The 14,320-nt window shown below is 33.4% G+C and overlaps 1 protein-coding gene across 1 annotated transcript in view; it reads right to left on the reverse strand.

The window, feature by feature from the left end:
* The window catches only part of LOC149774041 (glutathione hydrolase 1 proenzyme-like), a 67,566-nt gene that overhangs the window by 41,760 nt on the left and 11,486 nt on the right, over positions 1-14,320 (reverse strand). Inside the window, exons 2-6 of the mRNA XM_089945859.1 lie at positions 8,249-8,509; positions 6,541-6,666; positions 3,701-3,798; positions 3,069-3,261; positions 2,333-2,496 (exon numbers count right to left, since the gene is read on the reverse strand). Of these exons, the coding sequence (XP_089801985.1) occupies positions 2,333-2,496; positions 3,069-3,261; positions 3,701-3,798; positions 6,541-6,666; positions 8,249-8,509 (842 nt within the window). The remainder of the gene's footprint in view (positions 1-2,332; positions 2,497-3,068; positions 3,262-3,700; positions 3,799-6,540; positions 6,667-8,248; positions 8,510-14,320) is intronic.

Consider the following 14,320-nt stretch of genomic DNA (forward strand, 5'->3'; position numbering starts at 1 on the left):
TTGATTGTTACATAGTTTAAACATATAGAGCCCAACTCTAGATTGTTACGCAATGAAACAATTTCAACTAGATAAATCGAAGTATCAAACCAGGAGACCCCCAAAAATTGAAAATAAAAGTTGATATTGAATTTGATAAAAGCCAATACGCACAAATGAATGTACAAACTGTGTAAATAAACAAAATGTTGAACGAGGAAGAAGAAGTGTTTACGAAACAGAAAATATGGTAAATGCAAATGTGGAAAAAAATCAATTTAAATATTATATACTAATATCCGAGACAGTCAACGATGTTTTACAAAGTTTAATGTCTTCAAAGTATCTAAACATAACTAATTTCCATCATATAAAAAAGACCGTTCACACCAGTAAAAACAATTAAATGCCTATTGTCTTCAAAGTCAAGAACTTTGAAGTAGTTCGGATTGTATTAATCTGAGGATTAAAGAGAGCAATAAGTTGAAAATCTTTTTGAATTCAAATGCCAGAAAACGGAAACAATTTTAAATTTATAAATCAGGCTGTGATTAAGAAGGCCAAAAGCTTGCTGAGAGTGGACTAAGACGAGCAATTAGCACTACACCAGACATATATGCCGAATATCATCAAGTATATGACGTGGATGATAATGGAAAAGATAATAATTGTGGTGAATTTGAAAAGTCTAAATTAAAATTCTTCATCATGTGTGCAGAATCTAGATGGGTAACTACTTTACTAATTAGACTAATGGAAGTCACTGCAACTTGGCAAATTTTAGAGGCAGACCTAGAAGTGACACCTCGGTTGTATTAGGATTTCATGTACGGTCCTTTTGCATATAATAAGATGAAATACCTTTCGAGAAAAATATTAGATCTAGAAAAACATTTCTTTGAAAAGAAAAAAATGAACCGAGTCGAAGGTACCAAAGTTAGTTTGTAAACTAAAAAACAATACCTCATTCAATACTGCAATTACGACTAAAACTGTAAACTATATGTAGCAATTTCCTTACTGAATACAAACTGTGGCTAAAACCATATATAGAGCTTAATAAAAAGCAAGCACAATATTTAAAAATGAAAACAATATTGATTTTGAGAAGGACTTACTGAAATTAATGAAAAACTCTCCACTTGCTAAACCAATGGAAAATCTTAGGAAAATGAAACTGTAACCATGTCTTCGAATGCAAAGAACTGTTCAAAAATCTTTAAATATCCATCATTTTCCAGGAAGGCAACAATTGATGAAAATCAAGAAAGTAAAATTAGATAAATCAATTTAGAGCAGATGTAAAATATTAGGGATATGGCATTGGTTGATATACAAATTCTACCACAATAGCTTGAAAGACTAGTACCACGTAAAAATGAAATTTAGTGTGTGTGTGTGTGTGTGTGTGATTTGGATTTTTAAAGTAGCTTTCACAATTTTTCAGTCATATTTCTATGATGTCTGTAATGTGATAGTTTATAGTAATGTCTAGCACTGGGGCATCATGCCGCAGACAGGTATCACGATGTCCCACCCAGTCACATTATCCTGACACCAGGCCGACCAGTCCTAACACTAACCCCTTAATGCTGAGCGCCAAGCGAGGCAGCTGTTAATACCATTTTTGTAAGTCTTGAAATTTAATGATTGATAACTACAGATGTTGAAACTCATGATATGATATGGAGAATAACATGGATAGTTACGACGTCTAAGCGATGGATTAAGTGTTAATATAAAACATACCACATACAAAACATTCAGATATGAACTAAAGTGCACACTGATAATATTTTTTTTATTCTTTAAGGTTATCAATGTTATCTCATTTACGGGATCTTATTTATATTTATGTTTGAAAACTGAATTACATTTACGGTTATTAATTTTTGGCTTTTATTGATAAGTTTCCCCTAGTTTTCTCGTTTCATCTAACGTTCAAAACCACCATACTCTAACATCTGGTCTACGGAGAGCACGTGTTAGGACTTGAAGATCTATTGTGCAACCGACGGACAATAAAGGGACATATCGGATCAATGCGCATCGCTCAGCACGTGGCATTGTCATCTTCAGGTTTACATTTTTCAGGTTTTTAAAAATGAAATTTTACAGCACTTTTAATGCATTAGTTTCAGTGAAATCTTAAACCTCGATAAAAACCTGGATCAATAACATACAACACATTTGAATATTAAGGTACTGCATATTTCATCTAAAAACCACCAACATGTACAACCGCCCTTCCTAGACACAGCTTTGTTAATGAATGATCCCTTATTTTGACTGTATCTTTCCATATATGTGTTTGATATGTGGGCGGATAACTGAGAGGTCGAGTTCAACTTACCAGCATCTTGTATATCCCGTGTTATGTTTTCACTAAGACTACCGTTGTAGAATGCATCCGGACCTTCATTTGCAATGATTTCTAGAATCGTTGCCAGTTTGGGTCTCGTCATTATGTCCCCTTCTTTGTAGTATGTCTTTGTGACTGGATTTGTTACCAATTCTCTGAAGTTTTAAACAGAAATACGTACAGTTAGAAATACATGAAGCTACTTAAGAAGGTAGTGACCATTTAATCGGGATTCGTTACATAATGCTTGTAACAGATGAGTGAACAAAACCGGTTTTAAAAATAATCATTCTGTCTGCTGAATTAATATTTATCCCACCACTGGCAAAGCATTTCCACAGAACAAGAAGATGAATGGTAGCGTACGTACATTCTTGACCTGACGATCTCCAGGTATCCTTTTAACCTCTTGCCCTGACGATCTCCAGGTATCCTTTTAACCACATCTAATTTGCTCTTTAAACCGACTCGGACGAAACAAAGCATTGAGTAGGATTGATGTACTGACCTATCATTTTATGCCATCAAAAGTATAAACTTTAACCTTTAGTCGGAGAAGGAAAGAAGGAAAAAGAGAAATTAAGCATAAGTGGAACTAACAGTAAACGTAGGTTTATATATATATATATATATATATATATATATATATATATATATATATATATGTGTGTGTGTGTGTGTGTGTGTGTGTGTGTGTGTGTGTGAGAGAGAGAGAGAGAGAGAGTACCTCAGATTAGTATAGTTGCTGTAAAACCTAACACTGGCATTGATAGCTGAAGCCAGACTACGGCCGACTTTAAAACCTTCCTTGCACAATTTTATTGCGGGCTGAAACAAATGTTTCCATGGAAGTTTTCCTCCAAGTTTCCATGCTTCATGCAGACCCTTGATTTCTCCAGGAACACCTATAGACAGGCCTCCTATGGAAGTATAGGTCATAACCTTTGTTAACTGAATAAAATTTCAGTAAAACGAATCCCACCCTTTCTAGAAAAAAAGAAACGAGTACATGAACACGAATGTTAGTACATGTATTTATAAACTTTTCAATTCGTCTAAGACATTTGTGTTTTCAACAATATATATATATATATATATATATATATATATATATATATATATATATATATATATATATATATATATATATATATATATATGATGACCAAAACTATTAATTTTTTAGTAGGATTATATCAACATTAAATTTCAGTTCGCGTGCTCACTGCCACAAAATCATTCTACCTATTCGTTTATGTTTTGTGATGCTTTCCTTGTTTATCATGCCATAGTTTTAAATATTGCAGGTTTATTATTGATGTTTGGAATGAGTGATTGATTCAGATAAGTTTCACATACCATGCTGTGACGATACATTCGCGGGGACGAACATGTTTTCAGATGCATTCTGGGGAGCCATTTCCCTCGCCATTATAGTGTACACGTTTCTTGTATTTCTGCAAGAAAAATATGCATTTTAATTTTGTTTTTAAGCATACTGTTTGTATGTGAATTCCTTCGATTTATGACAGTATAGCCCTTTCATTCATATTATTCCATCCTATTTTGTGGACTAGCGTTTGGTTTAATAGTTTAGATCGTTGGCGCATGAGAGTGCTAGGTGCCGTTAATCCAGAGACAAATTTGTTTTCTACTTCCTATCTATCGACAGAGAAAGGTAATATATGGTATAACGGTACCAATTGCGCAAGTCCAGGTGGGCGGAGCTTAAGGTGTATGGAACATTGTATTCAGAATTAAAGAACAACACTAGCTGTGATTGGTGCATTATGTAAGAGTTGTACTTTCTGTTTGGCTTAAAAAAATGTTGAGCCTCTTGGCAACATGTAAGTTTGTGTTAATTTCTATCTAGATCATATTTTGTATTTTTTATGATTTTTTTTAAAATATGGTACACATGGCTGAAAATGTGCTTGTTGTGACTAGATAACTCTTACCCCTGTTTAGTTCCAGTAGAGTTATCTCTCTTAAATGCAATGGAGTACCTGGTTATGTCATTGTCAAATTGACAATCTAGCATTGTTCTATATGACAGTGTGTGACATGCATGCCCAAGTAGGACAGAAAGTATATTTATTTCACAAAACATTAGCATTGAGGTATATGGAAAAACAATTGGTACCTTGATACCGTATGTGTAGGTCTTTTCCCACAGCCACGCTGCACATATAAATACATGCTCCTGTAAATGGGTCAGATCTATGACGTAAAATACCTTCCTGGTTTAAGGTTTAATTTCGACGGAGAAAAGACGATGTGGAAATTATCATACACTCAAGAGCGTTATCTGAAGAATAAGCATATCATTTGCTCTACCCTCCACATGTACCGAGTAAAAATGTTAGAGAATGCTTTCTAAGACGCAAACTTTCACTGAGGAGAGTATAGCTAGCTTTCTGAAGCCATCCTTAGGCAAACAGGCTTTGTCGCATGGAAAGGAGTGCGCCAAAGAGGAGTGGCACTCGGTTTTAAGAACAAAGTATCAGATACAGTGCTTAGCATTTGAGACGCACTATTTATCTACCATACAAATGCAATACTAGGTTTCAAAACGTTATAAAAGAAGCAAAGTGGGAAAGTTACAATCGATCCTTGATGTCTTCGATTCCTATTCGGGTCACTGAGTGTATATCATGTAAAAAGTATTATAAAAGTAAAGCCACATGTCCTGAACAACATTCCACTCACTGCAAACATAGACACAACAGAATTCCAAAAATTCATAATATCCTCTTCGAATTTCTACACAACAGTTAGCACTATCATCCGATATAACATTATAAATACACTAGCGTAATTATGTGTCATTAACTTCAGCAGTACATAATGCTTTTTAAAAATAATATTGCATGCATTCCTTTGTGTGAAGAAATGTAAATATATCTTCTTTTAAAATTGGAAATATGTAAATCTTATCACATTCATTGACAAAATTTTAATACGTGTATTAATTAATAAATTATAATTTTACTAAAACTGTCACAAAACTTACATAGTTGTACGATATAAAATCGATATTATGAATGCACTCACACATACTTTGAGATACCATTACAAAAACCTTGAAATACACTCTTACACACCCTTGAGATACCCTTACAAACACCTTGTAATGCACTCTCACACACCGTTGATATACCCTTACAAACACCTTGAAATACACTCTCACACACCCTTGAGATACCCTTACAAACACCTTGCAATACACTCTCACACACCATAGATATACCCTTACAAACACCTTGAAATACACTCTCACACACCCTTGAGATACCCTTACAAACACCTTGCAATACACTCTCACGCACCCTTTAGATACCCTTACAAACACCTTGAAATACACTCTCACACGCCCTAGAGATACCCTTACAAACAATTTGCAATAAACTCTCACACGCCCTAGAGATACCCTTACGAACACCTTGGAATACACTCTCACACATTATGGAGATAAACTGTCAAACCCACACACCCACACCTTTAGATACACTCACAAACACCTTATTTATCCGTGATATATGTGATACAGTGATACATGTAACGAAACAAAACGTCGCTTAATAATCAAACATGTAAGTACCCTTTCCACCAAAGATTCAGCAAAGATATATGGCAATTTTTTTCAAAACATTAAATATAATTATATGCATATGTCATGACAGATTCTGCGATAATATTCATTCCAACTATCTGTATTATTCTTCTTTGACCGAGTCAATATTCTAAACAAAGACATAATAACAGAAATCGAAAGTTTAGACATGTACGTGTCGCAATTGTGTCCCATTTTGTACAAAGTATTATACAATCAAGCGTACCAGAATAATTTGGTTCGTCATGATGATGATGATGATGCTCATTTTATTAATAAGAACAAGTAGTAGACATAGTATCATATTTTTAAATAGCAAAATTATAAATAGCATTTGCAATTTGTATTTTCAAACTACCGTATATACTCGTTTACAACGCAAATCCAACTGCAAACAAGGACCCATATCGGTCGGCAGATTGTTCGGAATAATCAGAAGAACAAACATCATAGAGACATAGACCCTGGATCTGCAGGCGCACTATACTACCGTAGATTTGGATCTTTGTTTTTTGTAGCTTAACCGGACTTATAAGCGAATAAATACGGTACATGACTGTCATGCAATTGACAAGAAAGGTATTACCTTTGGTAGTATGTCAAGAAATGGCCGCCACCAATGCCACAGCTCATAGCGTTGTGTATTCCAGCACATAAGATTGCAGCAATTGCGGCGTCTATTGCTGAACCTCCGTCTCGGGCCATTATTTCACTTAAAATGAGATTTTTTTATAGAAAAAAATATTTTGTCAGATAGTTCCAGCAATAGCTACCTCTAAATGTATATTTTACTTCAGACAGACTAGTACATAAAAAATTAAATTCAATCTCATAAAGCGTTCTGTCTATGTACATTGCATTCAGTCTTAAAAAAATTCAAAAAAATGCAACTATATCGTTTCCTTTTCTATGTCGTCTGTGCAAGAAGATCGTATGGTTGAATGAAACCATAATATTATGATATTTTTTGTTAACAATACAACGGAAAATTGAGCACGAATAACATTTAATACCAAGATTTACACGTTTCAAACGGTAAACATTTATCATTTGTGATCACGTTCTTTGAATGATCAAAAACTGTACTGTGATAGCTGCTTTCTAGAAAAATATTTATAAAACGTTTTATATAGTTGTTTTCAATAATTACAAGGTCCATTCTTCAACTGTGCTCAAATTTCATAGCGATAGGAATTACCGTGCATCGCTCTGTATGGAATTTGGATCCACAATTCTTGCGAAAACTGGTAGAACCACGCTAAAGTAGCTCATTACATTCCGCACTTTGTATATATATTTACTTTATACATGTATTATGAAAGCTTACGTAACTTAGATTTATAAAGGGTTTATAAAGATGTAGAAATTTACATCATTTAACTGTCGGTGCTTTTTTGTTCACAATAAAGGTTCTTTAAATTGTTGGGAAACAAATGTTCTTTACATACGAATTTCATATCATTTATACCATACCGCATTTTACGGAAAGCGAAGAAATGTTATTAAGCATTAAATTCTCCAAGAACATATTTACAGTTACTATTTGTGAAATACATATCCAAGATATTCAAATAAGGTAACATCTTTTTCATCCAATAGGACGCACATGTTGCCTTCAGTCTTTACAAATTACTAATATTCTATTAATCTATGATATTTCAGTCTTTTATATTAATTCCTCGAACAATCTCAAAACAAACTCGGAACAGAAATGGTATTTGTTACAATGCTAATATTTAGAAGACGGAAATAATAACTCATTCATTATTTTGTTTTAGCAAATTGTTGTACTTGGATTCATAACAGTACGGTATATAATCTATTATATTTTATCATTTACGGTTCAGGTCTGGAGATTATATGACTCTTAAGCTTGGGTCTGAGGTTGACATTTCTGTCAACCAATCATTCATGGCATTACCTTTGCGAATACGCAGTAGACTGGTTCAGATTTGTGTCAGCCAGTCATTCGTGGCATTACCTTTGTAAAGACACAGTAGACTGTATGAGAGTCAAAATTCAATTTCGAAACTCAAGATCAGAGCTCATAATCTGCATTTGCCTTTGTTTAACTGTCCGGGGTGGGGTGGGGGAGTGGGTTGGGGGAATAGATGTAAAAACAATGACAAGTCATTTGAAGTTGCACAAATTCAAACCTGAAACTGATTACAGTTTGAAAAGACAGTATTTTACGAGGGCGCGCTATCGACTTTCTTCTCTTATTAACTTACCAAAGACCAATAAATTTCCTCAGATTATATGCTGCAGTGTGAGAGAACATAAGACAAACTCACGTTCCAATAGTCGAGCACTCTGCAGCATCGGCAGCAACAGTGGCAAACCGGTAATGTCCCTCTATGGACGGTGATCCCGTGCCTGTGTTAGGATTGTGGGTCGTTGTTTGGACGCCATCTTGATTAATGTTACACGAGGAACCCGGCCCTCCGTTCGAGTCACCTCTTTTGAGGGTTAAACCCAGCCCGAGACCTAGTGCTATTATTGCCACAACGATGACGATGGCAGCCGCAACCAGCAAGCGGTTCTTCGAGATGCTCCTGAAATGGATCGGTATTGGTTGACAAAATAAACAAGCATACATAAAACAAAACGGCCATTTTACAGTCTTTACATTCAGGATTTCTGTGAAGATTTTGGGAGGCAAATGCGATCAAAAATTAAACAGAACGGTACCGTTTCCAACATTATTATATTCAAGTAGCCATCGCGACCACGTAATTAAATATCTTTCTCCTTGTACAAATTGATAAAGGAAACGAGAACAAAGAAAACCGTTTTTCTTCTTTCTTCTCCCCAGTACTTACATTTTCAGGACAGAATCGGGACTATGATTGTCACTATTTCTTCCGTTACATACCATTGTAAGTATCACCAATCAGAGCTATTCCAGGAATGGTATCCGAGCTTTATTTCTCGCAGAATTTGATAAGGCCATAATTAATCTTGAATAGACCATGTTTTACAGAACTCACTGATAGAACTGGAACATTAGCATGTGATAAATGTTTCTGAGTAATCACATACGAAATATATGAAGCATTAACATGCAGACAACAATAGCAATCATTCCTCTACCGGCCAGCAAGTGTACAAGACATGTAGATTCATTATTGAGTATACATCCAAGATGAAAAATACAGAAATTATGCAGCACAATAAAGTTAAATTATTTACTACATTGTAGAAAAAATTATTTACATATATCATCCAAAAGTCATCCAAAATTGCTTAATTACTTTATCAAGGAACGCGATTTGCTTCATTAGCGGGTCAGAGGTCTTCAAGGTGAACCTCGCTTGTTTATCTGTTGGTTAATTGGCCACAGCCGTTATTACATTCAAAAAGATGCTATCCAAAATTGCTTAATTACTTTATCAAGGAATGCGATTTTCTTCATTAGCAGGTCACAGGTCTTCAAGTTGAACCTCGAATGTTTATCTGTTGGTTAATTGGCCACAGCCGTTATTACATTCAAAAAGATGTCAGTTCAGCCTAATATAGATGAAAATTGAAATTTCATGACGAAAGAATGCGTTACTGTTAGATTCTCATTGCAAAAAGTGTGTATATGACGATTTTACAATAGTCAATGTAAAACTGCTAAAAACGTAGATAACAACAGTACTCTACTCAGATGAACAACTTGACTCGTATTGATCATATTTATATGTAGCTCAATTACTGCCACTTGACTCGTTTTGATTCGATTTGTATTTAGCTCAGTTATTGAGCCAAATACTTGTAATGTGTCGCTCTTAGGATTAAGAGGTAAAGGAATGCGTATTGGCCACCTTAACTTTAGAGAATAAATATTAGCAGACAAACTTGATACAATTAAAATTATGTTACTATCTAAAGAAAATAACTCATTGCTTGGTCAGAGTGAAAGCAAACTTGGGACTGATGAGCCAGACAATGCTTTTCAAATGGAACATTTTAGTTTTTTTCGGTAATAAAGAACTCTTCTAAATTAGGAGTGACTACATTGAGGTTCGTTAATAAAGAGACTCATTTTTTCTTTCTTCGTACTAGATCGATTGCATATTAAAGTGGCTGCTTGCCTCAAAGTTACCATTACAGCCTCACTTTCTAAAGATGCATAGGTGGAACGGATCTATCTTTATAATATGTTGATTTTTCGTTTTCTTTTCCGTTTTGTTTTGTTGTTGCTTTTAATTCGCATTGAATCAAAAATAACATATGGAATGACACCATAATTTTAACTCAGTACTGGTTTTGTCATACAGAGGAATCCCAGGCTAAGTGCCTTTCCCAGATCACAAGGAGGCAACCAACCCAGACTGGCCTGGGAGGGATATTAAACCCGCGACTCTTGAGTTACGAATCGATTATCTACTTGGCTACTGCGGCCCCCTCACAATGGGGCATAAGAAAGTTGAGAAAATCACGATGGTAAAGCGCTTTCATTTTGATGGACACCATTTGATACCATACGTTGCCAGGTGGGTGGTCTGTACATTCATTTTGATGGACACCATTTGATACCATTCGTTTCCAGGTAGGTGGTATGTGAATTCATTTTGATGGACACCATTTGATACCATGCATTACCAGGTGGGTGGTATGTGCATTCATTTTGATGGACACCATATATAATCTACTGAAAACGGTTACAAAACAAATGTCAGAATACGATTTTCTTGTTGAATCTTGGTGGAATGTTTCCAATCAGCTTTAGATTCAAATACACATGAAGTGCTTCAATGTTAAATTTTGATATACCCGCAATAAGTATTCAATGATCATGCAAATATTATTCATTATATACGCGTGACATAATTTTATGATAGAAAAAAACGATTTAGTTATATTGATTAGGTAAGATTTCCCATTAGGAAACTTGAATTTCAACCCTTATGGCACGTGTTTAGGCTCGCAAAAACAGTAACACAAGAAAAAATAAAAACAACAAGCTTTGAAGATTTTTTTTATTTCTCTGGAAAGATTCTGTAATAATGAAAATATATGAACTTACGGTTTTAAGAATCAAATTCAAAACATAATCCAAGAATAATTCAAGAATAAAATTTTAGTATTTCTAATAACAAAATTTTCTACTGATTTCAAGTTCGAATCCGGTCGAAGACTCAAAAATGGAAGACGATGCCGTAGGCTACAATCTGTGGTGTTGAAGTCTACAGTTTCTTGTAGAAACAAGAATTATCACTCCGGTTTTGTAAATTTTAAATAAATTTTATATAAGAACTGTCTTTGATTAATAATCTCACATTAGCTCATGTATTTTCCAGAAAATAACAAAATTTAATCCTTTTGAATCCAAGTAATTTGAAATAACTCCAAACCAAGTAACTAACAGTTTAACGGCCCAGCTTTTATTGAGAATAATTCTCCAAAACAGAGGTTATATGGTTTTGTAAAACGAAAACAAGGGGTCACGTGATCACCTTCTCGAATGTTATAGAAAATAAGTAGTTTACTCGTTTAAAGGTCACGTCTACCCAGTGTGCCCTGACGAAAACTATTTCATTCTAAGAAATAAAAAAATTAAAAAAATTGTTTACATCTTAAAGACGAAGTCCCATCATGACCTCGACAACAACCAATCATATTAAAATAAAGATAGAACTTGTTATGATGGTTGCTACAAAATTTTGAAACAAGGTCAGGATTTACATCAACACCTGGTGTTTATAAAACAAAGAGACACGGTCAAACTATTTTCTGAAAAAAGTATCATCTCTAGTGAATAAATTTACATTACAATATCGTGTAATGAAAAATATTTAAAATAATTAAAACCGACAAACAGTTAATTATAAATAAATATATATTAAATGAGATATAATTAAATCAAATATACATAACAAAACTGTTACACAAAATTGAATAGAACTTTATTTTTACATGCAAAAGTCTGAATTTTATATGACGTGTATGAGTAATGATAATATAAATTTACATCACATGCAATTCCTTCTTTTCTAAAGACAAATTGGAAAGAAAAAATGTATTCACGGATATCTTTTGGAAGGTAAATGTTGTTACCATCGGTTTTGTTTTACTTTTGAGGTTTATAGTACTCAAGATAAAGTGATTATTTTCTAACTTTAGATATATGCTTTGGTCAGTTAATTTTTAAAACTTAGACTTTGTACTAGAGGAGAACCTATTTAAACAATGCATATATCTTAACAGAGGGTAAACCATCGATGTATGGAGCCTACAGTATCAATATATTCCTCCGTCATTGTCATTTTAAATTATTTGATGTGAAAATTGTACACCGAAAGAAAGAAAAAAAAAATGAAACACTCGGAAGGTAAAGATCATGAGCGACCAACACACGGAATACTGATACAGAAGCCTTTAGCTCTGTTCTATTCTGTTATATTCTTGTTTTCCTGATACTAGCATTGTTTTGTCCTTTGTATCCTTTTGTTCTTCCTAGGATAGTTAAGATTTAAAATTACACGTTTATGAAATAGAGAATATTTATCTACAGTATGTATATACTAAATACGAATTTAGAAGCTAAGCATCATTATTCATTCTCTCTATGGTTATGATCAAGTTAAATGAAAATAATTTTGGAAGGAAATACACAATTATTTTTCGAATGGTACCAAATATTTTTTAAAAAAAACACATGCTTTTTTTCTCCCCATGAATTATGTGTTAGCTTTATGAGTTAAACTATAATTGAAGGACTTTAAACTCATTAGAAAGATTTGACGAATATGTATTACTTTTATCAAGCTTATCTGAAGTCTCTTATAACACAACTTTAATATGGTTTGTTACGTATATTTGATTTAATTTATATTTGATTTAATTTGTGTTTGATTTGATTTCATTGTTTGTGTGTTTCGGAATCTTTTTTATTTTTTTTAATTTTCAACGTAATGTAATTTTGTTTACTAGAAGTTTGATATTTTCCAGAAAATTCATTTTGACCGGAATTTTTCCTTAGATACCTAATAATAGAAAAAATCATTCTATTTTTGAATTAGTTCCTAACCTTGATTGAGGGTCAAGTAAACAACTTTTTCTTGGAGTAAAATTATAGGTTTTTGTCAAGGACGTACAAGGGCTACGTGAATTTTATATATAAACATTATCACGTGATCCTCTATTTCGCAAGTAGGCATTTCCAAAATTGCGAAATACTTAGTGTTACTGGTGATGTTTAGAGAGAGAGAGAGAGAGAGAGAGAGAGATATCAGATTTAAAAAAAATACTTGATGTCAAGTTGTTTTCTTCTGTTGTGACTAGTATTGAGATTTCGAATTTTTGAGTTTTATTTTAATTTTTCGAATTCTAAAAGATTAGTTCGTTTCTCTGGAAATATTTTGTGCTCATACAAAATTCTGGAACAAAGACTTTTCTTAAAAAATTATTTGGATTTCCGAAACCAGAGGATTAATTACTGTGCTTCTACAAGGAACTGAATACTTCAGCACTGTACAGGTTAAGGCATACGTCATCGCCTTCCATCTTGGATTCTTCGTCGGGACTCAAACTTAAATCATTAGAACATTTCAATATTAAGACTTCAAGTATTTTCTTCGTGGATTATTCTTGGATTATTTTTGGATTTGATTCTGGAAACCGTAATTTCATATATTTTTACAGCATTTTTCCAGGGAAATAAATTATGTATTATATTTTTCAAAGCTTGTTGTTTTCACTCCTTATTGTGTTACTGTTTATTCGAGCCTAAACACGTAACATAAGAGGTTCCTAATACGGATTTCATTTATACATACACTCTATGACCATTTATTCAGACATTGTTTTATAAAATTGGTTCATACTAATGTGTATGGTTGGATGGGGACATTTCTTACATATAATTTTTGACAGGTCAAACTAAATGGGAATCTTTTACTACCAATATATTTGGTGTTTCCTATCCTGAACAGGCACGTAAATGTGCACACACAAGTTCTCTTTTATTATAAAAAATTAAAACTTAGCATCATATGAGGGGATTTTAATTGGGTATTGTCCGAAATGGATAAAAGTGAGGGACTATTGGATTCTGATAAAAACATTTTACATAAATTAATAAATACTCTTTTACAAACAAATAATTTAATATATAGTTTTAGATATTACACTGGAAATAAACGGGAATATACATACGATTATGCTCACAACAAGGGGAGCCGTTCAGACACTTTTTTATATCAGAAGCGTATGTTGATGTAGCAACAAAATGCTTGATTTTAACAGAGAAAAAATATCATACCATAAACTAGTGATACTAGAATTAATGATCATTAATTCAGTCAAAAGGGAACAAGGACTGTGGAAGATGTATAAGGCTCACATGCTCGACGACGTGTATGTGGGCATTGTTCATC

This window comes from Sinohyriopsis cumingii, unplaced genomic scaffold (genome assembly GCF_028554795.1).
Source record: "Sinohyriopsis cumingii isolate HCF-2022 unplaced genomic scaffold, ASM2855479v2 utg000441l, whole genome shotgun sequence".
Classification (NCBI taxonomy): Eukaryota; Metazoa; Mollusca; class Bivalvia; order Unionida; family Unionidae; genus Sinohyriopsis; species Sinohyriopsis cumingii.